Below are 24,691 nucleotides of genomic sequence, written 5' to 3' on the forward strand. Positions count from 1 at the left end.
AAATAGACATTTCTCCAAAGAAGACACACAGATGGCCAACAGGCACATGAAAAGATGCTCAACATCACTAATTATTAAAGAAATGCAAATCAAAACTACAATGAGGTATCACCTCACACTGGTCAGAATGGCCATCATTTGCAGTGGTTAAGAATCTGCCTGCCAATGCAGGGGACATGGGTTTGAGCCCTGGTCTGGGAAGATCCCACATGCCATGGAACAACTAAGCCTGTGTGCCACAACTACTGAGCCCGTGTGCTGCAACTACTGAAGCCTGAGCGCCTAGACCCCATGCTCCGCAACAAGAGAAGCCCCTGCTCACCACAACTAGAGAAAGCCCATGCGTAGCAACGAAGACCTAATGCAGACAAAAATAATTAATTAATTAATCTTTTAAAAAAAGAATGACCATCATTAAAAAGTCTATAAAAAACGAATGCTGGAGAGGGTGTGGAGAAAAGGGAGCCCTCCTGCACTGCTGGTGGGAATGCAAATTGGCGCAGCCACTATGGAGGTTCCTCAGAAAACTAAAAACAGAGTTGCCATATGACCCTGCAATCCCACTCTTGGGGATATATCTGGAGAAAACTCTAATTCAAAAAGATACATGCACCCCAATGTTCACTGCAGCACTATTTACAATAGCCAAGACATGGAAATAACTTAAGTGTCCATAGATAGATGAATAGATAAAGAAGATGTGGTACAGAAACTAACACGATATTGTAAATGAACTATACTTCAATTAAAAAAAAACACATACACTTAAAAAAAAAAAGATGTGGTACATATATGCAATGGAATACTACTTAGCCATAAAAAAGAATGAAATAATGCCATTCGCAGCAACATGGATGGACCTAGAGATTACCATACTAAGTGAAGTAAGTCAGAAGGAGAAAGACAAATACCATATGATATCACTTATATGTGGAATCTAAAATATGACACAAATGAATTTATCTATAAAATAGAACAGACTCACAGACTCACATTAATGGTGAAAGACTTAAATTAGGCCTGCCTATTTCTAAACAGAAAATAAATATTCTCAGGAAAAACATGGGACTTATGCATCATGTTAGAAACGGCAGGTACTGGTTCACCACATTTCCTCTTCCCTGAGAGTCTGTCTCTAAATGCCACATCTATCGGCTGACTCAGGAGCCCATGTTGACCCAGCACCAATACCCCTACTGCTAAAACGTTCCATATGAATATGCAATTTGATAACCAGGGAGGGCAACCCTTTTTAAACACTAATTGGTTTATTTGTATTTCTTTTTTTCTGTTAAGTGGTTGTTCGTACAATACCCTTCATTCACTACTCCACCAGGACTCTCTCTCCTTTAAATTAGTTGGTGAAACTCTATGAATTGGGAACATTAGCCTTTCTTGTGGAGTTTGTTATATATTCCCAGATTCATTTAAAATTTAGTTTCATTGGTTTTTGATATGAGTTTTAAATTCATCAGTAGTAAAATCAATCTTCCTCTTTCCATATCTGCTTTATCTAACCTGTTTTTTTATGATTAAACACTTATGTAGGTTTCCTTGTAGCATTTTCATGGTTTTATTTTCTGTATGTAAGTAATTGAAATGTATTTCTGATATAAACCAGAAATCTAGCTTTTTTCCAAATAATTATCTTCCTACACAGTTCTCCCATTCCTCACTGATTTTGAATATGACCTGCCATCATATACTAAATATTAGTTTTTTTATTGGTTATGTTTCTAGCCTTCCTATTCTGCTCTACCAATGTCCACCCTGTCTCAGGTCACAGTGTTGTTATTAAATTCTGGAATGTGTTTTAATTATTGTTAAGGGCAAGTCATCATTTCCTTCTCCCTGACTTTCTCTGTATTGATCCATATTATTTTATTTTCTTGTCTTACGCATTGGCTACACATCCAGAACAACTCTAAATGATACTGATAATAAACATGCTTATCTCAGTTTCTGATTTCAATAGGCAGGCCTAATTTAAGTCTTTCACCATTAATGTATGGGGCATTTAAGAATCTTATTTATCACTGCTAACAGTTTGCAGTAGGGATACAGGTTGAACTTGATCAATTTTTAAAAATTTGTCATCATGATTTTTATTAATAAAACCCACCAGAGACCTATAATGAATTTTATTAATAAATTTTCTAATATTTAATCATCCTTGAGTTCCTGAAATGATAAATACATTGCCCTTTTATTATATTATCTATAGCGGCGTTTTCCCAAACCATGTTCCAAGGAACATTCTTTTCAGATTATGTTTATAGATGTAGCACTTCAAAAATTAAGTATGTGCAGAGCTGTCTACTAAGGCTCTTTTCTGAAAGTTTTCTATACACTTACATCTTAGAGATTGCACGGAGCCTTACAGTAGACAAAAATGCTGAGCTTTAGATGCTACTACCTGAATATATTTGCTCAGGGTTTTACACAACCCCAGGAAGGAAAAAGTTGGTCCAGGATCTCCCTTTTGCATTAGCTCTGTCAGGATTTGCCATTAGGATAGAACTGTGAAGTTTCCCTTCTTTTTCAAAGCTCCAGGAACAGTTTAAACAGTGCAGGAATTCTCTGTTCCTTGAAGATGTAATACACTCACTGTCTAATCAATGGAGCACATCCTTTAGGAATTAAAGTCCTTCCACAACATCTTGACTTTTCTTCCCATGGTCAAGGGTGTGCTCACACCTCCCGACCCTCCCCCTTCACTTATTCACAATGTTCTCACTGAACGCCTGCCCTGGGACAGATGGTGAACCAGGTGCTGTCGGTGCCATGGTGACTGCCCTCATACAGCTGATATCCCAAGCACAAAAGAAGAGCTCTGGAAACTAAAAAACAGGAGAGCAGAAATAAAAACCTCAATGGAAGGAGTCATAAAGCTGAGGAAAATTCCTATGAATACAGAAAAAAGATGAAGAGATGGAAGACAGGAGAGGAAAGTTAAGAGGACGACTTTGGGAGGACCAACATTCTAGAAGTTCCAGAAAGAGAGGGACAAGCAGGGATGGAGGGGAGGAGGGCATCTTTGAAGTAATTCAAGATCATTTCCCATGAACACCTGAGATTCCAAAGAGAAGAGGCCAGGAGTGCCAAGCCCGAGATGTAAACAGACCACCAAGGGGCAGCATGTGAGGTTTCCGACATCGTGATGACAAGACCTAAAAGCTTCTAGAATTCCAGCAAAAGGAGGAGACAGAAGAGGTGGCCTTGAAGACATAATGGCCAAGCATTTTACAGGACTGAGAATGGACAGGAAGGGAACAAAAAAGGAGCTGGAGACCAGTTTGGAAGTGATGGCTGGGAGTGGTGGCAACGACAGTCCAGAGGATAGACTGGGGATTTGTTTGTTCTGGAGGTAGGACAGAATGATGGGCTGTACGTGGGGAATGAGGAAAAGTGAAGAAAGAAGGATGACTGCAGGGCTTCTGGCTTAAGCACCTGGGTGTGTGGCTGTGCCACTGAGAGGACGACAGAAGGAACTGGTTTGGGGGCAAGGAGGGAATGAAAAGTTTGGAGCTTTCTTCCTTTGAAGTTTGAAATGTCTTGTGTAACAGCAAATGGAGAGGGCAAGTCAGGGGTTCGATCTGTAAGTCTGAGTTCAGAGACCTGGGCTTCAGGTTCCTGTGGAAGCCACCAGCATAATGCATGTCTGTTGATGCCACGAACTGGATGAGATGTCCCAGGGGAAGAGCATGTGGACAGGAGGAGGCCCAGGACCAAGTTCTGAGGAGCCCTAATATCCAGATGTCAGGGGGAGAAGGAGTCAATTTTGATTATTTATCAAATGAAACAGCTGGGAAACCACCTATTCTATTATTCTTTTTTTTAAGTTTCGGGGCAGGAACGCAGATTCAACACATCTTCCCTGGAGCTGCAGTTTTATCCCTCCCTTTGTGCGTGCATTCCTTTCTCACCTTAATTAGCCCTGCCAGAAGCCTATCTATAGTATATGTTTGCCATTCTCCAAAGAACCACCTTTGGGATGTATCACTTCTATTTGTTTCATGTTTTTTGTATCTTTACTAATTCTTTCCCCCACTTTCACTGTGTTCATTTTTTATCATGTTTTTCTAGTTTCTGGAGATAAGCTCTTCATGTACTTCATTTTTATTTGACTTTTCTTGAGAACAACTGACTGCTCTGTGTGACCAGTGCTGTTATCGTCATCATTTGCTAAATTGTCAGCAATTGTGAAATTTTGAGTTCCTCTCTGAGTTATTTACAATGGTGTTCTTTTGCTTCTAAGTCGTTTGGGGGTTTTGTTCACTCTTTTATTATTGGTTCCTAAAGTTTACTGCGTGATGGTAAATACAATTTCTCCTTTTTGGAACTTACTGCATTTCACTGAGTGAACATTCTTATGTGCCTTATACTCACCCATCCTGGTATGGAAATATTGACAACCTTTGGTGAAATGAGAAAATTAAGAGCAACACTGGATATTTTCCTATACCTTAATTTATAATGATACATGGATTACAATTATGCAAGGATCCACTTTATTTGTAAACCATGTTCTAACACAGAGAGGCAGAATTAAGTGTTATGGGTTAAGTTCTAGTCAGACTATTTGGGTTTTGAAAACCATCATGGTCACTTACTAGCTGTGTGACTCTAGGCAACTAACTCCGCATCTTTGTCCCTCGATTTCTTTAGCTGTTAAACAGGGATAACACTGGTACCTATCTTAATTTATAATATATACAACCAGTGGTATATAACACTGATGCACAGGCTCAACAAGTACTGCTTGTTATTTAATAATTACAGAACATTTTACAAAGCAAAACAAAAACAATTAGAAATCCTCTTGTATTGTTATTAAATTTTTTAAGCAATTTTACTGATCGGTAAAATTCTTGTCTTGGAACCATTTCCCTATGATATGGTCAACTCTTACATATGCTCTACAGATACACACAGATGTGGGTTCTATCTGTGGTATATAGAATTCTGTGGCTCTAATAATCTTATAAAGTCCTGGATGTCTTTACTGACATTACTTAAAAAGGGGTAAGTGACATCTTTAATCAACTTCAAGTACTGTGCAAAAGGACTGGCACTGACTAGCAGGACTCTGGAAGGAGTAACAGCTTCCTGACAGATGTGCAGAGCTATCTGGCCAAGGAGCCAAATCACCTTTGATGTCAACACACCTCCTGCAGCATCTCTGTCTCCTGCCAGTCTGGAAGTATTTTTGAGTCTCATCTAAAGGATTCAGCTTCTTGGTATTCCAGCTCATGTGTATGAGACTTGGCATGACCACAAAAGTCAAGAGTTAATGGTGTCACCATCTTACTCCCATCCCAAAGTTTAAAACCTTACAACCCTCCCTCTACACATCACTGCCAAATCTGTCTTTGGAATACCTTGGCTGCATGTTACTTCAATAATTCCCTGGCATGAAGCAAATAAAGTTTAAACTACCAGACTAATCTTAATTTAAGTGTCTCCTGAAGTTCATATAAATGTTAAAAACATTCAAAGAGGCTGTCCCTCAGTGTTGGGAAGAGGGGAGATTTTTACTGTTCACTTTTGAGTGGTCTTGGAACACTTACAGCATGGCGATGCCCCAGTGCTTCCCTGCTCTCTCTCCTGCCGCCTGGAAACCAGAGAGGCCAATGAGGGCCACCGTGGGTGTGATGGTCAGGGGTCCGATGTATTTCAGCAGAGCCCCAGGCAGGCCTAGGAGGCCTATAACCACTTCTATCAATGAAGACATGATGATGGCTCCCTGGATCTGAAGCAAGAGAGGACACAGACGTAAGAGCAAGTTGCTTATACATCACACACTCTAAATGTCACCTGCAACGACAACTGAGAATTCTGTAAGACACCAAGTTATTATATAACAGGCATAACACAGCTGGAAAATTCCTGGCAAACCCCAAAAGAAACCAGTGGGGGTTACTGGGATCTAGCAAACTTAAGTATAACCTGACTAATGTAAGAGTATTACAGAAATGGGCACTGGACACGAAGTCAGCTTGCCTATTCTCACTGATTGAGACAGACATAATTTATAATTCTCATTTAAGACACAACATTCATAACCAGCCTCAGAGGAACAATGCAGTACAAAGATTCTTGACTTTAAAAAGTAAGTCGCTGCAGGACATTCAGAAGATAGTGTTATTGACAAAAATTCTAAAGGAATGTTTCTACTGTGCAGAATGGCCATATCTGTGTTAATTCTGAACTAATGGTGAATGATCTTATAGGTTTTGGAAAAACCGGATAAACTGTCAGCTGTTCTTCATACCTAAGGACTCCTACGCCCTGTTCTATTCAAGTACACTGAAGAAGACAAGTGTTTTTAATTCCTTCCACCAATACAGGCAAACACTGAGGCCAGAATAAATAGTTTTGCAACCTATCGACTCTGTGGCTCCTTCCAAAGGGAGCTGTTATGCCGGAGGGTGTAAGCAGACAGGTCTGTGGGTACACATGAGGAGAGGAGGAGAAAGGAGGATGGAAAAGAGGGTAAGAAACAATACTGTCTGGTCACACAAAGCATTTCTGCATGCTTTATTTTACAGTGATGCCATTTACATTTACTTTAACAACAGAAATGAACATGTCAGTACCTGAAACAGAAAAAGAGCAACTGCAATTTACTGGTCACGACCAACACTGAAAATAAGTAGAAACACAAAGAAGCCATAAGCAGACAATGTTTATCTTTTACCTCGCGTATCCGAGGATACCAGATGTGTTCTGTATGTAACAGCTCCGTTGTTCCATTGGCAACCAAAACATCTTAAAAACAAAAACAAAGACAAAATTTTTCTTGGAGTGACACTGATGTTTCACAGGACATATTCATTTCACTCTTTTTAAGAAGAATTTCCTCCCTGTTCTAAGTGTATTTGTATAAATACTCATCCCTAAAATTCAAGTTACAACACTATGGCATATCATACTGAGAGGTGGATTCCCCCACTGCTAATTTAACCAAATTTATTCATCAACAAGCGCTCCCGGCTTCTCAAAAGCTGACTGAACTAGTGATATACATTGCTAGTCCCAGCCTAATACAAAGACCAACCTTTGCAAGCAGCTCTTTGACATGCCCAATAGCAAGGTTGCCTGATTGAGATTTTAAAAACCTAGATAAAACAGAGGCCCTTTTCCTGTTCCTAAATCAAATCAGTGGTCACAAAGCAACTCCTAGGAGCAAGGAAGGAAACGAGGGCTAGAAAACTTTGCTCCTATAACCTAAAAATTTAACAATATTTTGAGAGTACAACAGGTCTATGTGATTTCCTCAAATCCCCTATCTGATCTCTTCTTGACCTTACTGGGTTATTTAAGGATCTTTGCAATCACTATGAGGAGAATGGGAGGGGGAATGAAAGTCATTTGCAGAAAACCAAAGCAGCCAGATCCTTAAAAAGCAGAGATGTTTCAGAGAAGGGATGCTATTGCAGCAAAGAGAGTTGTTTAACTGGTGGTTCAAAAAAATCCACTGAAAGAAAGAGGCAGAAAAATAGCACAAATATTTTTCTATTCTTTCCCCATATTTATCAATTTCATTAGCACAGAGAAATGAGGTCCTTTTCTGGTCCTTACTTGCTTTGGGGTTAGGGATGAACAAGTGGATAGAGAGAGACAGAAACATGATCCACAGATTGGAGCGTTCTAAGCTGTTTGTTGGTTGTGTGTTCTGTGCCTGATTCCAGAAAGGATTTAACACTGCTGGGGGCAGCACGCCCAGGCCTCCCTTCTATCACCTGCATTAAAGGACCCCAATGACATATGTGGAAATAACTGCAATTACCTGTGGTGTTACATTTCCATTTATCTAAAGACAGGATGGCTCGAGCAGGGGCCAGAAATGCAAAAGCACTGGCCTGAAACAGGGGTAACCTAAAAGAAACGAGACCAAAACCATGATCACGGCATCAGGAACTACCGAGGTAGTTCACTATTTGACAGCTTAACAGTCTTTTCCATAGACAAACAGCACATGAGTAAATGCAGGCACACCTGGAAGAAAGAGCCCCAGTCTGCAAAGATGTCCTCGGCCACACAGCCAGAGATGCTGGCTTCTCCGTCCTCCCCTCCTGCTGTTCTCCCCACAGACAGCCCCAGGGTGGGCCCTGGGGGAGCTCTGTGGTCAGTGCCAGCACCCCAACACCAGCCCCTGCCATCACCACCTTTCCCCTTGGGGGTGGGGGATGCGGGCATTTGGATGTTTCTGTCCTGCTGAGCTTGTGAGCTCCTTATTAATAAACATCAGTGTACATCTTCTATTTTACCATCCTCCTCCTCTTCTTTCTCCTCCTTTTCAAATTCTTATTGGTTATCATGGAAAAAAATCTATCTCCCCCTGTCGTTCCATTTTGTAAGTCAAAAACTGCCCTAAATCACTGAGGGTAAGCATTAAAATCACGTGAGCTATCTATCTATTGAGGAAAAGGAAAACTGTAAGTTACAAATCAACAGTAGATACAATATTCTTCTTAATCATAAAAAATACTCAAAAGTGCTCGAAATCTTATTTTTAAAGGACCCAGAAAGCTTGCAGACTCTGTTAAATTTCCTGCCTCCAATGTCAAACTAAATGCAGAGATCCTCAGATGCCATCATTCAATCACATTTTAGATACTTCATATTGACTTTATGAACACTGGTACTACTCAAATTCAAAAGATTTTGTCATTTATTATTAGAGATGTATAATGGGCTAACATGGGAACTCAATCACTATCTTTAACATTACTTTGCGGGTAAAATATGAAACTAGCCTTTGGTTAGCAAGGTTAGGAACTCCTAGATGTCCAGATCATTCTTAAATACTCCTAAGCAGCCTTGAATCAGTGTCCTGGCCAGCAGGATAGGAAGCCAGCATGCTCTCCTCTGAGCTGGCAGCATATTCTGCCCTGAGTGATACGGTAACTGGACTGAGAAACAGTGGCTCTGGCTGAAGGACATGTAGCCGCTTTACAAGTCCAGAGCTGGTACACACTATTCTGAGCTATATGAGGGTTAAGATTCTTTTGTTCTCCTGGCCATTTTAATCCTGCAATGAAATCAATTGAGAGATGCTGGCTTTAAGACACAGAGGCAGGCTGCACAGTACAAACCAGATGCAATGCTAGCGGCCACTCCCATGGGCATGCCCTCCACAACCATCCATTAATAAATTACCTGTTGGAGGGGCCTGGCGCATAGTACCATCAAAAGTGGAGTGAAGGTCCCCTGAAGTGGGAATGTATAGCAAAAGGAAAACGCTGCTTGATTTACAAAAATTCCTTAAGCACGATTTTTCAGAAATGTACTGAAAGGGTAAAGGGAGGTCAGCATCTAATCAGGAATGGATGCTACTTCAAATGGTCCAAACAGCATCTGTTTTACTATCATTTCATGTTTCAAGCAATGTAATATGGATTAATATGGATTGCATTTAGAAATCTCATCCTTAGGACCACTGCAATCAACCCTGCATTGGTGATTCACTGGATGTGGGAAAGTGAAGACTGGCTCTGGGCTCCACTTCCGGTGACATGAGTCTCAGTTTGAACCTGCCTGTTGCCTGGGCACCTTTCAGGGAGTGCATTTTATGGCTTTCACCATGACCAAAGGCCTTGAGAGCACTGCTGCAAAGGAGCTCACTCACTTTCACACAACCAGGCCCCTGGGTTCCTTTGAAAGTGGGTGCTAACAGAAAATTCTCACATGTGCTGCCCCAGACAAAGTCTCCCAAGATGACCTGGTAAAAGATGCACATGCCGGCTTATGTGTTCACTCTGCAGCTACGCACACTGCCTGCCACAAGCAGTTCTGGCTGAAAGACAAGCAGCAGGCTTACAGTAAGTATCCCAGCAGTGAAGTGTGGTCTCCATAACTGGCAGCATAAATCAGTGGCTTGACTGAAATATTCTTAGGGAAAGTTGCAGCGAGAGCACACTACTTCATTAAACAAGAGCTCCCCTAAATCAAAATCAACAAAGCCAATTTTCCAAAAAAGAGATTTGAAGATGATAAAGCACTTGATATTCTCAGCTGATAAAGTGGCTTTTCAGGCACTTCCCCAGCATGAAGCTGGTCAATTCCTGGGGCTCTTCACTCACACAATCACCTAAACCTCAGATCCCTGGGCTCTGCAAGCAGACAGGACTGTCTGCTATTTTATTCTCTACTGATGACTGGAAAGGAAACAAATTAAACTGTGCTTTTCTTTACATAAGAGGTTAGCAAACTGGACAGTGAAACAAATCTGGCAAACTACTGTTTTCATTGAGTAGAGTTTCACTGGGACATAGCCACCCTCACTCATTCACGAGTTGTCTGTGCCTGCTTTTATGCTTCAATGGTAGAGCTGAATAGTCAAAACAGAGAACACAGAGCCTAAAATATTCACTGCTTATCACTCTATGGAAAAAATTTTGCCGACCTTAAGTATATCTTAAATATGTGAAGTGTATCTTAAATATGTGAAGATACCCCAAAAATGGATTTTTGCAGATGGAAGTTTTTAAAGTTAATAGTGTTGCTGGATGCCATTAAGAAAAAATCCCTGAGCAGACAGTCACCTTTGTAGTGACACATTCCCATGTCAGGCTCTAGCCCCAGGACAGCAAAAGAACCTAACCAGCCCCAAACAAGTTCTTACTATGTTCAAAACCCTGCTGGAGGTGCCTCATTTCCTCCTCGGTGTCCAGGTGACCTGAATCCATTCCCCAGTCTAGTCTCTCACCGGCCACTTTACATGCCTGCACTCCAGGCAAGCGGTCTACTTTCTTGCCTCTGAGCCTTTGCTCATCTCTTATGTCATCAATTCATTGCTAATGCTCCATTTCTATTCAACATTGAAGGCACAGAGAAAATACCACTTCCTCTAGGAATTGTTCTCGGCTCCCTTTTTGTCCAATTTTTATCTCCCCCCCTTTTTTTGAATATCACCATAGACACATGGATTCATTTTTTATTCAATTTAATAATATACTTCCATGACTATTCCTTTTAATAATTAAATTGTCTCAAACTTGCCCACAGCAGCACAGTTCCAGAATTATACCAATGTCACTACTAACAAGACTACTAAGTTTAAGACTTCTCTGTGTTTTCTTTTTCTTAGAATATATCCCATTCAGAGTGTGCAAAGTACTATGTTCTAAAGTCTGTGAATTAATTCTTTTCTCCATGTGGTCAGCAATTTGACATAAAGTTAGGTTCACTTGTTTCTGTTTGTATTCAATTTTAGGGTTTGTGTTTCTTCATCCTTTTAGATTTTATGTTTTGGATATGCTGAACATTTTACGGTTAAAAAAAAATCAAACCATATAGAGATATACCAGGAAAATGTCACTCCTATCCCCTCCAACCCCCAAATCTGACTTATTGATCATTAACCATTTTTATTAATTTCTAACTTATTCTTGTTTCTTCAAACATATACACACTCTTTTGCAACTTGTTTTTTCAATATATTCCGGAACTTACTGTATACCAGTTCATGGAAATCTTTCTTATTCTTTCTCAGGGTTGCATAGTAATTCATTGTGTGATGTATGGTAGTTTCCTACAGATAGGCATTTAAGTTGTGTTAACTATTTTCCCATTACAAATTACACAGCAATAAAAAAAAACTTTTTGTATTTATTTTGCATTTGTGGGAGTATATCTCCAGGGTAAATTTCTAGAAGTAGGTTGCTGGATCAAATGATAAATGCATATGTACTCTAGATATCGTAACATTCCTCTTCACAGGGACTGAATTATTTTCACTCCTGACAGCAATGTGTAACAATGCCTGTTCTCCCACAGCTTTGCCATCAGAGTGGCTTGTCAAAATCATTTTTTGGGGCTTCCCTGGTGGCGCAGTGGTTGAGGGTCTGCCTGCCGATGCAGGGGACACAGGTTCGTGCCCCGGTCCGGGAAGATCCCACATGCCGCGGAGCGGCTGGGCCGATGAGCCATGGCCGCTGGGCCTGCGCGTCCGGAGCCTGTGCTCCGCAAAGGGAGAGGACACAACAGTGAGAGGCCCACGTACCGCAAAAAAAAAAAAAAAAAAATCATTTTTTGTTAATCTGACAAAGGAGACAAATGGTATCTCAGGGTAGCTTTAGTTTGTATTTCTTATTATAAAGTCAATTTGATCCTTTCTTATGGTGAAGGGCCATTATATAGCTTTTTATGTAGCTATTCATGTCTTCTGTCCTTTTTTTCTATACCATTTTTGGTAATTTTTAACTTTGATTTTTCAGAGTTCTTTCTATATTGGAGATATTAGAACTTATCTATATTATGAATATTTTCTCCAGTTTGTCATTTTTGTTTGTTTATGGTATATTTTTACAATGCAAAGCTTAAAAATTTTTAAACATTTAATGGCATCAAATTTATTATCCTTTTATTGTTTCTGGAGTTTGAATCCTAGTTTAAAAGTCTTTCCCAACTTCTAGTTATAAAGGAATTTGCCCTCGTTTTATTCTAATGGTTATATAGTATCATGTTTCTTACATTTGGATCTCTAATCCATTTTCAGTTGATTCAAAGAAAACTTTTAACTAAAGGCAAATCTAACCTTTATCTTCAAGTCCATGATATTCTGGTCTTATATGTAAATATCAAAATTATATAAACTATCTCAGTCAACACTTCCAATTAGACACACTCCTAGGGAACCTCAGTAGGAAGCAGCCGACTGGCTCCTCTCCCAGCTCCCAGCAGAAGGCTTCGTCCAGACAGAGCACAGCAATTTAGGAGGGTTGGCTGGGTACAATTTTGATAACCTTTTCAAGCATGATAGTATCAACTATTTCAGGTCAAAAGTTTGTTTTATTACTTAAAGATCTAGCCAGTCACAGAGAAGCATAAGGGAACTCTTTGGGGTGTGGCAATGCTCTATCTGCTGGTTGTGGTGGTGATTAAGTGACTGTACACATGGGTAAAAACTCATCTAACTATGCAAGTGAAAAAGGGAAAATTTTACTGTATGTCAATTACCCCTCAATAGATATGACTTAAAAAAATTATGTCTATAAAGTGTCTTTCTGGGAGGAGAAATGGGGGAGGATGGTAACATGGTCCTTAGAATACTAGAATGAAGTCAAATAGTTACAAAAAACACAAAATTTAAAAAAAAAGAAAAAAGAGTTTCCCTCTGGGTATTTGACAAGAAGCTCTATCCTCTGCTCCTGTGTAGTGCTGCTCTATCCCTGTACAGCTTTCGCCAGGCAGTCACCTGCCTGAAAAGGAATGATAAAAGGGAGAATTAGTGGGCCATGAGGAAGAAGATGAGCATTTTAGAACAAGTGGGAACATACGGGGCAAGTGAGATGTGACGTTCAAAGAAAAAAGACTGTGGGGAACTAAATTCATTAACCCCACATATACTAAGAGGACTTAGTCTCCTAGTCTCCTGGAGCATCAGAAATATTAGCAAACAGAGAAACAGCATGTTCACTGAATGGGGAGACCACCCAGAAAAGCTAGAGTTGAAGAAGTCCACCTGTGGCCATGTGGCCAAGGAGCACACCCAACCCCTGCCATGTCATCAAGGACAAGCTGCTCCATTTGGCATACCAGCCTTGCCCACTGCACCCCCATCTGCCTCACCTACACCCACCCTTCCAGAGGGTCCACTAAAATAATGAGCACCAACAGGCAAGTGTGGGCGAGTGCCAGGCATTATCTTATTTGATGCTCACTAACAAATTTATTATTATTATTATCATTTTATGGAGGAGCAAAGGGGACTTTGAGACCAGGTAACTTGCCCAAAGCCACAGAGCTGGTAAACAGTAGAATGGGAGTGACGCCACCTCTGAAGCCAGAGCCCCTCGACACAGCTGGTGAGGGCAAACCTTCCTCCAAGGTCACTACCTCCAGGTTCTCACTGGCCCCCATGTTTTTAATGTACTACCTATAATTCTTTGAGTTAAATAAACAGTAATTTTTTTTTTTACATGGGGGCAGGAAAAACCTACGACTTGCTATTAAGAGCCTGCTTAACATCACAGGCTCACTATCATCTACACAGTAATTTTAATGTTCACCCTGAATCAACTATGCCTTTGGCCCCATCTCCCAGTTTACAACAAATAGGGGGATTGTGGAACAAATCAAATACCACCACAAGGACACAATCGGACATATTCAGACCACGGGATGCTCAACGAGACAACTGGCCTGGACTCTTTAAGAAGAGGATGATGTGGAAGAAAAATGTAGGGACTGTTTATTACTAGACCAAAGAAACACAACAAACAAATGCACCACACGAACTTGATTGGATCCTAGTTCAGAGAGGTGGAGGGAATAGCCATAAAAGATATTTTAGGGACAACTAGGGGAATTAAATATAGACTGCATATTAGATGATATAACTCAGCTTTCTCAGGTGTGGTAAACGGTTACACAGGTGACCCTCATTCTTAGGAGAGTATCTGGGGGTGAGCCATCATCATGCTGCCTGAAATTCTCAAGTAATTTAAAAAATTGCACATACACCCCCACACAAACACATATACAGGAAAAGAATGTGGGGGAAAATCCCAGTCTCCCCTACCCCTATCCAAGCACTGCATCTCTCCATTCTTCTAAATTTTATCAACAGTTAAGAGTTCAAAGCCTTATACTTGAGACTTTAAAGTATCCTGGAGCTGCCTCCTATACCGTACAGGTCCCAGAACCAAAGGAGATGGAAGACAGGGTAGCTCTCTCCTCAAGGCAGACAACTCTGTTAGAGACCAGGCTGCTGCACCAGCTACAATGACTCTCTCAGCCAAAACCCTACCTTTTCTCAGCAAAGGAATATTCTGTGTGTCTACAGCAGGCCTGTTATGGCCAAGAGAGGCTCTCAAGAAACGGGCCACTCCACCTGCAATTTTTTCTTTTGCTGGAGAGCTGAGAGAAAGGCCTCCAAGAGGCACCTGGAACAAAAAGCTGGATGTGGTCCCCAAACACAGCACCTGCACACCTCAGGGAAAGCTGGAGGTCAGCATGGTGTGCAAGGGGGCAGGGTCCATCCCAGAGGGCCCTCCTTCACCCCCAGCTATGCATAACACCCGAGGACAAGGGCTCTGGGAAGCTCAGAGCTGCTATCAAAGCTTGGTCTCTGATGGAAAAGACAACGGCAGCCTAGGTTATGCATGAACTGAGTCCTCCCCAAAGCCAGGGAGGCATAGCTGCTGCTGGCTGGCTAACATCTGAGTTAGGGGACTCTGAACCCTGCCCCTGCTCTTGGGATTTTAAAGGTTTTTTACTAATTCCTGGAAAGAGCCCAAGGGGTAGTTTGGATTGAAATCAATCAGAATAAGGTTTGATTTCAGCAATCTGAAACCTCACCCAAGGGCACTCGACAGTAAAGACCTCGTTGAAAGCAAACTGCAGGGGATAAAAGTCAAAGAAAAGAAGGAAGAAGGAAAAGGCTGGATGGGAGGAGGGGGATGGAAGAAGCAGCTGTCACAGAAACTACCCATCTCCAACAGGTGGAAGCCCTGGGAAGCACTAAAGCCACAGAAGTCACACAACTGGGGCAGAGACATATGACCTCCATTTCAAAACAAGTCATGATCTCTGGAGGAAAGGAAAGCATGTTCATGCCAGGGGAGATGTGTAGTGAAGGAAGGAGGGTCTGCAGCACACGCTGCATCAGACACATTTTCTGTGTCCTTGGCCAGCCCAGCCCATGGAAAACATGCCCCCAAAGGAGTATTTTACAACACAGCATCTTAAAGTCGGCATTCTGAGCTTGTGTTCAGGTTTGCAAAGGCACACATCTGTTTCACCCTCACTTTTTCCATATCAATTTTGGTTATTTTTATGGAATGAAACAACTTTCCAGGAACAGCATGCCACTCTTCACCAGAGTGCCCGTGTGAAACACGGAGCAGGGATGACCTGGCCACAGCCCAGAGGATGGGAATGCTTATACTTCCTACCTCGGTTCTAGACCTGTGATCATGGTCTTAGCTTCCTCACAATACAGGCCCCACCCCTCAGAGGCATGGACTATGGCTGGTCTCTAGGTCCCATGTACACACTACATCCAGTGCAAGGGAGTACTGGGTACTCAACAGGTAAACACACGAAGAAACGGACAGAACTCAGACACACATGGCAAACCACTCAGAGTTGGAAAAGTCTGAAAATCTGTCCCAGAAATCATGAAAGCTGAACATGATTTTCCTTCTGCAGCTCTCTGCCTAAGGAAATGAGTGTGAACTGCAAACAAACACCAACAAACACGTACAGGCCATCTGCAATCCTATGTCTGTGATACTGGGAATAAACCCCACTCTTGGCACATCAGCCTTTCTTTCCCACTGTCCCACCTTGATATTCCCTCTGCCCCAACTGCTTTATCTGTTTGATCCTGTTGTGATCAGGAAGTAAATGCACAAGTCTGTTAAGATGATAATTCACAGTCTACGATGAGGGTCTATGTTAGCAAGCAGCAGAATTAAAAGGCTTTTCACATTATTCATACTCTGTAACTTCCCAAATGTATTTTAGGAAGAGCTTATAATAATCTACAAAAACACAGTGATGGCAAATGTCATCCACAGGACACCTTAGGAAGAGCCTCCTGTCATTTTCACAAAAGGAAACTGGGAGCTGGAGAGGTCTTCTGTCCAGAGTCATAACGCTGCATAGGTCCCTCTAACTTCTCATACTCACTCATTTCACTCCCCCGTGTGCGAATGGGGAAGAAACCATCATTTGCCATGTGGCATAAGCTAATGCTTTACTGGAAACTGTAGATTCTGACTGCCCATGGGATTAAAGTTGATCATTACAATATTCAACAACTTGATTTTAACTAACACTGGCAATGTTGCTGCTCTGGCTTTGGTGGGTCCCCTGGAATAGGCCAAGGGATGCTCAACCCTGCCCCCGTTCTGAGTAAGTACTGGGTGCCAGAGGTGGGTCCCCACTCTACTGAGGTCTGAGTGCCAATTTTGGTCTGCTGGAAATACTAGAGGAGTGGGATATTTGGCCACTCCTGAGATCTCTGCTCTTCTTTTACGAAACCCACAGGAAAACCAGGGGCAAGGGTGTGAGAGGTGATTCAGCTAGTAGGGGTAGCCCTGCCTCTTTGGGCACCATGGAAGGAAGGGAAGATGGGTAAAGAGGAGTTAAGAGTTTTAACAGAAAAGAGTGAAGGACAGGGAGATGCAGAGGATGGAGGAGATGGGACACATGAATAAACAGATACAGCAAACAAACCCCAGAGGTGGTGACCAACCAGGCAGGGAAGGAAATGCCTCTCACCCACCTCATCATCTGGGTTCACCTTCACACAGCAGGCCCTCAAATATATGCTGGATAAAACTAAAAAGAATGTATCAACAACAGCTTGAGGCTTTGTGGAGCTGGAAACCATGGCGCTGAGTGCCTTCTCACTGTTTCCCTACTAGATGGGAGCTGGAGGCAAGGATTCCAGGCAAGAAAAAGGTGCTGTAGCACAAAGAAGGGAGTAGAGCAAAAGTTAACTGACTCCTCTTTTCCCATCTTTCCCTCCTTCCACTGTGCTCCTTCAGGGGGAGGGGAGGGGGTAAACTGCACTGACCCAGGCTGCTCTGTTTAGGTCTCTTGTGCCCCAACGATGGGCAAGAGGGTCCTGAACGGGTGCCCTCCCATAACTGAAAGCACACACCAAAAGTTACCCCAAACTCTCCCTACTATGTCACCATTAGGCAACTGTGCCCAGCACAGCCAGGCTCAACTGTCAGTCAGGGTTAGCCTCCCTGATATGAGACCAAGGCAGAGCTGCACCTGGTACCTCCTGTACATCAGTAAACACGTCTTTCATTCCCTCTTCAAGTCAACCAACAATTCTCAACTAGAGGCACTGCCCAAATTTACAGATGGTTTGTGCTACAAGTTCCCTGATGAGCTAGCTGTTTAGAAAAAGAATATTTCCCCAGAGAACCAGTGTCCTGTGTACACTTGAGTCGGTCAATAAAAGCTTTCTAATCCTTTCTGGCTTTGAAATACAGAACCTTGAATGCTGTGTCAAAAGAATGAAAGATGCTGCCAGCCAAATTTAACTACCTGGGCTCTAAGAAAATGAATCAAGTCCTCTCTGGAATGCCTGAACACATCTCCTTCCCCTAACAGGTCAATAACACCCTGACTTTCCCTCAGGGGTCCCCTAAGAAGACCCTCCCTTCTGAGGTAAGGGATCTGCTCAGCATGGTGGCTGCAGGCAGTCCTGCAGGGGCTGGGGTTTTGAGAACCCCAAGAGCTAGCCAGCCCTCACAGCCTTCCTTCCATCAGCAGAACTGCTAGGGAGCTGCCGTATCCCTCCTGAGGACATTGCTTATGCCGCCAACCAGGATGCCCTAACACTGTTCTTCCCATATTCTCCTGCCCCGCCCCCCCTCAAGTAAAGGTCACCCTGAGGATTCTGACTCACTGGAATACACTCCATGATTCCCAAGCTGCCTTCTTTTCCCTCTGCCTTTGCTCCCATTTTCCTAGCAGGGAAGGCAGACTGTCTGTAATGGAGTGAGAGACAGAACTCGCATGTTTACTCTGCTGTCCTCCCCCTGAGGACGGTCCTGTCCCCACAGGCTCCACCCCTTGAGCAGCACCCTAGGGTAGAGGAAAAGGCTGCATGTGAAGAGGGTGGAAGAAGGGGACAGGAGGGGACAAAGCAAGCCTGCAGGAGGAGGTAAGGCAGGACAGTTCTTTTCCTACCTATGCCAGCTCCATACCCATTTAAGCTGGGGACTGGGGATGCAAAGCGCAGTTCTGGCATCAAGGAAGGAAACACGAATCAGCAAGAAAAGACACAAACAAAAAAGGACAAAGTGGAATAAGAGCCACATTAGAAGAACATACACAAGGTGCATGTGTGGGAATTCAGAGAGAAAGGAGGCTTTGGGAAGTCAGGGATGCTTCACAGAGAGGAGAGGGGCAAGCCAGGACTGGAAGGCTGCAGCGAAGCACAAGCACAGGATGGCAAGACAGCAGGGTGGGCTCGGGGAGGAACTCACCCCTGGGTGAGTGCAGGGAAGGGGACTGCAGGGCGCAGGGACATGGCTGGAAGGGTGGTGGGACAGAAAACAAGGGAGAAGTCTACAGGGTGGGCACATCTGTTTTTTTAAACAGGGAGTAGGGCTGTAGCCTGGTAACACCCAGGAAGATGCAAACACTGAAAGACAGCACTAGAGAGGCACACAGAGCAGGGCAGAGGAGAGTAGCCCTGGAGGCAGGGAAACCAACTAGGAACCTAGTAGAACAGTCTAGGCCTGAACTTCAGGAATGGGGGCAGGGAGGGGGTACTGGAGAGAAAACTTGCCCTGCCAACTGGTGGGATGGAAGGAGCTGAGAGTGAGTATGTTTCCAGCCTGCACAACTAGGTGGGAAGCGGTGCCACCCACCTAGAGAAGAAACACAGTAGCGTTGGGGGAAGGCAGGGCAAATGCCACAAGGACACACCTCCCTATACTCCAGTCAGTCCCTCTAAGCAGCCCTAGGTGAATGGCAGTACTTAATGCTTCATGGGTGCTTCAGCATCCCCAATTTAGTGCCCCAATCTCACCTGCATCCAAAAGTTGTCTGCAGCAAAGTTGTGATTCCCACGCAGAAGAAAATGGTCCCGATGAGCTGGCTGGTGGCCCACTGGTCAAATCCCACACACATGGCATCGGCCAGCAGAAAGGGCACCGCGATGGTGCCGCTGAAGCACGTCAGGTAATGCTACGGGTGACAGGGAGACAGAGGGGAAAAGAATAAACCCTTCTTTGTATTTTTTCTGATTTTACCCTAACTTTGCCCACCCCCCTGTTGTTTTTAAAAAGTTACACACATGAAGAATTTGGTTTTTTAGATACACACTCTTATCATATGCCAAATCATCTCTGTTTTTTGCATTTCTCCTTTCCATTACATTTTCTTGTCTTATCACTAACTTGTATTATTAATTATTACTTGCATGAATCCAGACCAGCACAAAGGAAGTACTCAACACAAACACTGGTAGTGTTTTATTTATATAATTCTTACTGGGAATATTTGCTTTTTTAAAATGCTTTTCAGCATCAGTTGCTAAAACCATAGGTCTTTCTCCTCTAATCTGTTAACATGAACCGTGTGGCACTGAACCATTCTAGTTAGTCATGCTAGATTTTTCTTCTGGGATTTGATATGCCAATATTTTATGTAGAATTTTACATCTATGTTCTTGAGATAATTCGTCCTTTTTTTTTTTTTAATTCTTTTAGGTCTGGGGATTAAAGTTACAAGCTTCATTGCACAAGGCGTTTTCCATCTTTTTCTATGGTCTGGCATTGTTTAACAGCAATCAGGGAAGGGCTAGGGTCACACAGTAGCTGTGGGAATCCTCCAGAAAGAGCCCATCCCACTCTTCCTTTAGGGCCCCTCCCCCATTCCTTGTGGCCCTGGCAGGACATTCCAGCCCTCACTGCTCACTTCCCTTCCTCCCAGAGGCCTACCTGTTCAGTTCCTACTTCTGTTCTGCAAACTTCCTACGTTTCTTCCTAATAGTTCCCCATCTCTGGTCATGTTTGCCAAAATGTGCTGCTTGCAGCCCATAAAGCCTAACTGTGTAACACTAATAGGTGTTTGGTGAGGGGAAGAGAACATTCTCATCCAGGACTTCCCAGAGCTGCTCACAAGTTTAAGAGTGCTGTGCACTGTCAAGAAGGGCATGATGCACACAGGGTTTCCCAATCCTATCTGAACAGGGAAGACTACTTCTAGAAACATCTATAATATAAACATTTCAAAAAACGAGTTTCTTGAATCTGATTCCAGATACTCAGCCCTAGGGAAATTATTTGCCAAGACCAGTCAGCTCCTTTGGTTATGTCTTCTTTATTAGATGCCTTTCTGTCCAGGTTACCAAGTGCTTTGATACCTAAGGGGAGGGGCCTGGAAACGGGACCAAAGCATCAGCTCTCATCAGGTACAGTTCACCTCCAAGTGAATAAACCTCTCTGGATAACGGGACTGATTTTCTCAGCATGAACTGATCATTCAAACGTAAAGAATGGAAAGTGAAACCGCAAAACCAAGGCAAACACAGGCCAGGGGTATGTGTCTGGACAAAGAGGCTTCCATGTCATCCCCTTTCTCCTAAAGCCCCACTTCAATCGTAAGTGGGAAAAGGGAGTGGTGGTGGTGGGGGGGGGAGTGGGTACCAAAGATTCAGGAGTCCTGCATTAGCTTGGGTCACCTCTCGCCCCATCCCCCCACCCCTCCCCTGGCAGCTTCCCTGCTCTGCTCCCACTGGAAATTGCAGCAGACAAAGCAGACACCACCGAGGCGAAGTTTGCCTTCCTTTAAAAATAAGATTGAAGCCTCCACATTTATGCCCTGACCAACACAGCACTTCTCAGTGTCACCCATATTTCATGGCAGAACTGACGGTGACTGTGGTTGATTAACTAGGCATGAGAGATGAACATTAACCCTTTTTTCTCTATTCTTCTACCTTTATCTTCCCTCTATTCTCCCCTTTCCACACATCTATGATCTTTTTCCCTTACTTCCATGTCATTTCTCTTGCTTATTCCCTGAACATTTTCCTTCTTTCATTCCATGATTAACCTACTCCTCCTGTTTTCCTCCTTTCACTGTTATGAAGTTCATGTTAACAATTCCCATTCAACATTCTTAAAAGAGTAATTTATATTAAAGTTGTCAATAAATAAAAAATAAAAATTGAATTTTAAATAATCCAGACAGACAATTCAAGCATCTGCTGGTGGTTATATTCCAAAGGAATCATCTTACCTGCAACCCCAGAAATATGCACAGGTACCAGGGAGGAACATCTTCTATGGTGTAAATCATGTCCGATCTCTGGGGGTCAAGACTGCCCGTGCTATCCAAGGTCTCAGCAAGAGAGCTCTGTGAACGAGAGGGAGAAAACAAGTTGTTTAATGGAAGCAAGGACTAAAGTTAACTCAGCACAGGCTACTGTTACTGAAAAACAACTTTATAAAGTGTCTGTTGCTCTCCTGTAAAATTAAGCCTTGGTCACCTCTGACACAGTGTCAAGCGCACTCACTTGGTGGGACAGTCTGCTCTCAGGATTTGGGGCTTCAGCATTCCTTCCATCAACTCACACCCAAGAGCACCCAACTTGCTCAGAGCTTCTCCCCAAGACTGGGCACCCACTGCATGGAGAGGGATGCTCCCAAGGTTGAGACCACAAAGTAATACCTTGGCATGAGCTGCCCTTGGGTAGTAACCCTAATGAAGCAATGTTACAAAATGCTAACCACTTTCCAACAGAGAGCACTAATCTGTCCCTCCTATCCCATTCCATCCCTGCAAGGAAAAAGACTTCTGTACCTAAACACCCTTCTTTTAAAACACTGCTGCTCAGACATAATGGTGAGTGAAGAGAGCAAAGGTATACAGATATGATGATTCAAATTTTGTTTTAAAAAACAGACTAAAAATGTATTTATACTTCAGGGAACTTTTTTTTTTCTTTTCCTCTCACCATTACTAAAGATTTTTTTAAATGTTAAGCCTTGCATCCTTTATAAGCCAGAATCTTTACAAAGACCAGACACTTTAGGTTATAGTCTAGACATTTCCAGTCAGCTTCAGCTTCAGCATCACTTTTGAACTCATCCAGTATCTGAGCCAAACTGAAAACTCGGGGGTTCCCCCATATACCCTCAATACTGCTGTAGTTTCTAAAACCCTACAAACAATTTCTTGGAATCCAAGATGTGCATTTTTTTTTTTTTTTTTAGTTTTTTAATAACATAAAGTGCTTAAGAGGAAATAAAATTAAAAGATGTGCCACAAAAAAGATAAAGATGATAACATTCTGATCCTTGGCCACACCTAGCCCAATTTGTACCCCCTTTCCAATGGATTTGATCCACATTTGAAAGATGCTGACTCCTTATGTTTATCACTCCATTTTTCATGCACAGGGATTTGGGGGCCAAATACTCTTGAACGAAAGAAGTGACACAATTCAGCCTTACCTTCTAAAGCCTAAAGGTAAATATCTGATGTAAATTGACATTTTATCTAATCCAAATGTGAATTGAATATGACCTTTCGGAAAGAACTTTTTCTTCCATTCAAAAATGGATGCTGGCAGATCTGCATTATTAAATGGGTTTAAACCTATTATAAGTGTCATTTAAAATTTGTTTGTAGTGGTGGTAGAGAAAGTACATATGATGAGGAACTTGATATGTGGTGATGTACAGTAAAGGATTAACTCAGCAGGTCTGGGTTGTCCAAACCCTGCACATTTCAAAGAGAAGTTTGGCCCTTGCCTGCCACCTGGAAGATAACCTCTGTGCTCTTGGAATATCCTGCCTCTTAAGAGTGTATCTGTTTACCTGAATGAAGCCTTGAGCTGCCCTTCATAGATTATGCTAACAATGCAACTGATGATGGGGCCTTGGGCCACATGGTATCAGTTTGACTCCAGAGGGTCTGGCAACACTCCTTCAGTGTTGTCACACTTTGTTTCGGGGGAAATTAAGCACTGCTCACATGATTCCACTAGGAAGAGGACAACCGAAAGCTTGTTCTGTGTCTCCTAGACCTTGCCCTACATGTTTTTTTCCATTGATCTTAATCTGACCCTTTCTCTCAAATAGGCTGTAACCAGGAGTGTAATAGCTCTTCTGAATTCTGAGTCCTCCTAGCAAACCACTGAACCTGATTTGGGACTCCCAAATCAGTCTTGGAAATCCCTGAACTAAGTTGACCATTTGCTGACATGATGCAACTATGGATACTGGACTCACTATAAAAAGGACAATTCAACACTATCATATGACCTACAGATGGGGAATGTTACTGCTCACGAAGTAACAAAAAGAAATATCTGAAAACAGAGTATAGTAACACTACAATTACTACATTAGTACAATCTGTTACAATAATATTATACGCATTATTATTCTAATGATTCCAAAATGACTAGTTTTAACTATAAAACAGATGAACAGAAATGAAAAGACTGCATCTGTCCTCTTTCAGGCCTGGAAGGCTAAGATTAAGATGTGTACACAAACATATACATATACTGTACACACACAATTTTTCTTAGTAATGAGGGTGGTTCTACAACTCAGAAATGGAACTAATGTAAAAAGTCCACAAATGGTATTAGGAAAAAGTAGGGAATTGTGTGGTCAAGGGGATCAGTGAACTCTGTCAGAAAAATGCTGCACCACCCTTCCCAGAGACAGAAGGAGTGTGTTTGGTCACTGTGGACCCTGGTACCACATTCTGTTACCACTGCATGAACAATATGAACTCTCTTAAAACTGCAAAACAAAAAGCTCCAACAGCGAGGTTTCTTTAAAAGATGACTACATTAATAATTTGATGATATCATCTTGAATAGGCTTTTCCATATTATTCTAATATTCTAAGATAATCTAAAGGAAAAGGAAATTACCTGTTCTTCAAAGATTAGTGAACTCAGAATTCAGTTCTCTTGTTGGAGACTTCTTAAAAGATCGTTAATAACCTTTCCAATCTCTCCTATGGTTATTTATCTAGTACAGCACTTTTAAGTCACTTGTAGTCTTTTTCTCTAGGAAATAATTTCCTCTACAGCAGGAGTCAGCAAACTCTTTCTATAAAGGGTTATGCAGTAAGTATTTTAGGCCTTGTGAGCCATATGGTTCTGTCACAAATACTCAACTCTGCTATTATAGTGCAAAAGAACATTAAGACAATATGTAAACAAATGAGTTAT

The 24,691-nt window shown here is 42.3% G+C and overlaps 1 protein-coding gene across 1 annotated transcript in view; it reads right to left on the reverse strand.

Moving 5' to 3' along the window:
* SLC23A2 (solute carrier family 23 member 2) overlaps positions 1-24,691 on the reverse strand; it is a 147,914-nt gene that overhangs the window by 22,341 nt on the left and 100,882 nt on the right. The window contains exons 5-9 of the mRNA XM_060031194.1: positions 21,733-21,849; positions 19,517-19,674; positions 7,793-7,881; positions 6,701-6,771; positions 5,571-5,752 (exon numbers count right to left, since the gene is read on the reverse strand). Of these exons, the coding sequence (XP_059887177.1) occupies positions 5,571-5,752; positions 6,701-6,771; positions 7,793-7,881; positions 19,517-19,674; positions 21,733-21,849 (617 nt within the window). The remainder of the gene's footprint in view (positions 1-5,570; positions 5,753-6,700; positions 6,772-7,792; positions 7,882-19,516; positions 19,675-21,732; positions 21,850-24,691) is intronic.

This window comes from Delphinus delphis, chromosome 15 (genome assembly GCF_949987515.2).
Source record: "Delphinus delphis chromosome 15, mDelDel1.2, whole genome shotgun sequence".
Lineage (NCBI taxonomy): Eukaryota > Metazoa > Chordata > Mammalia > Artiodactyla > Delphinidae > Delphinus > Delphinus delphis.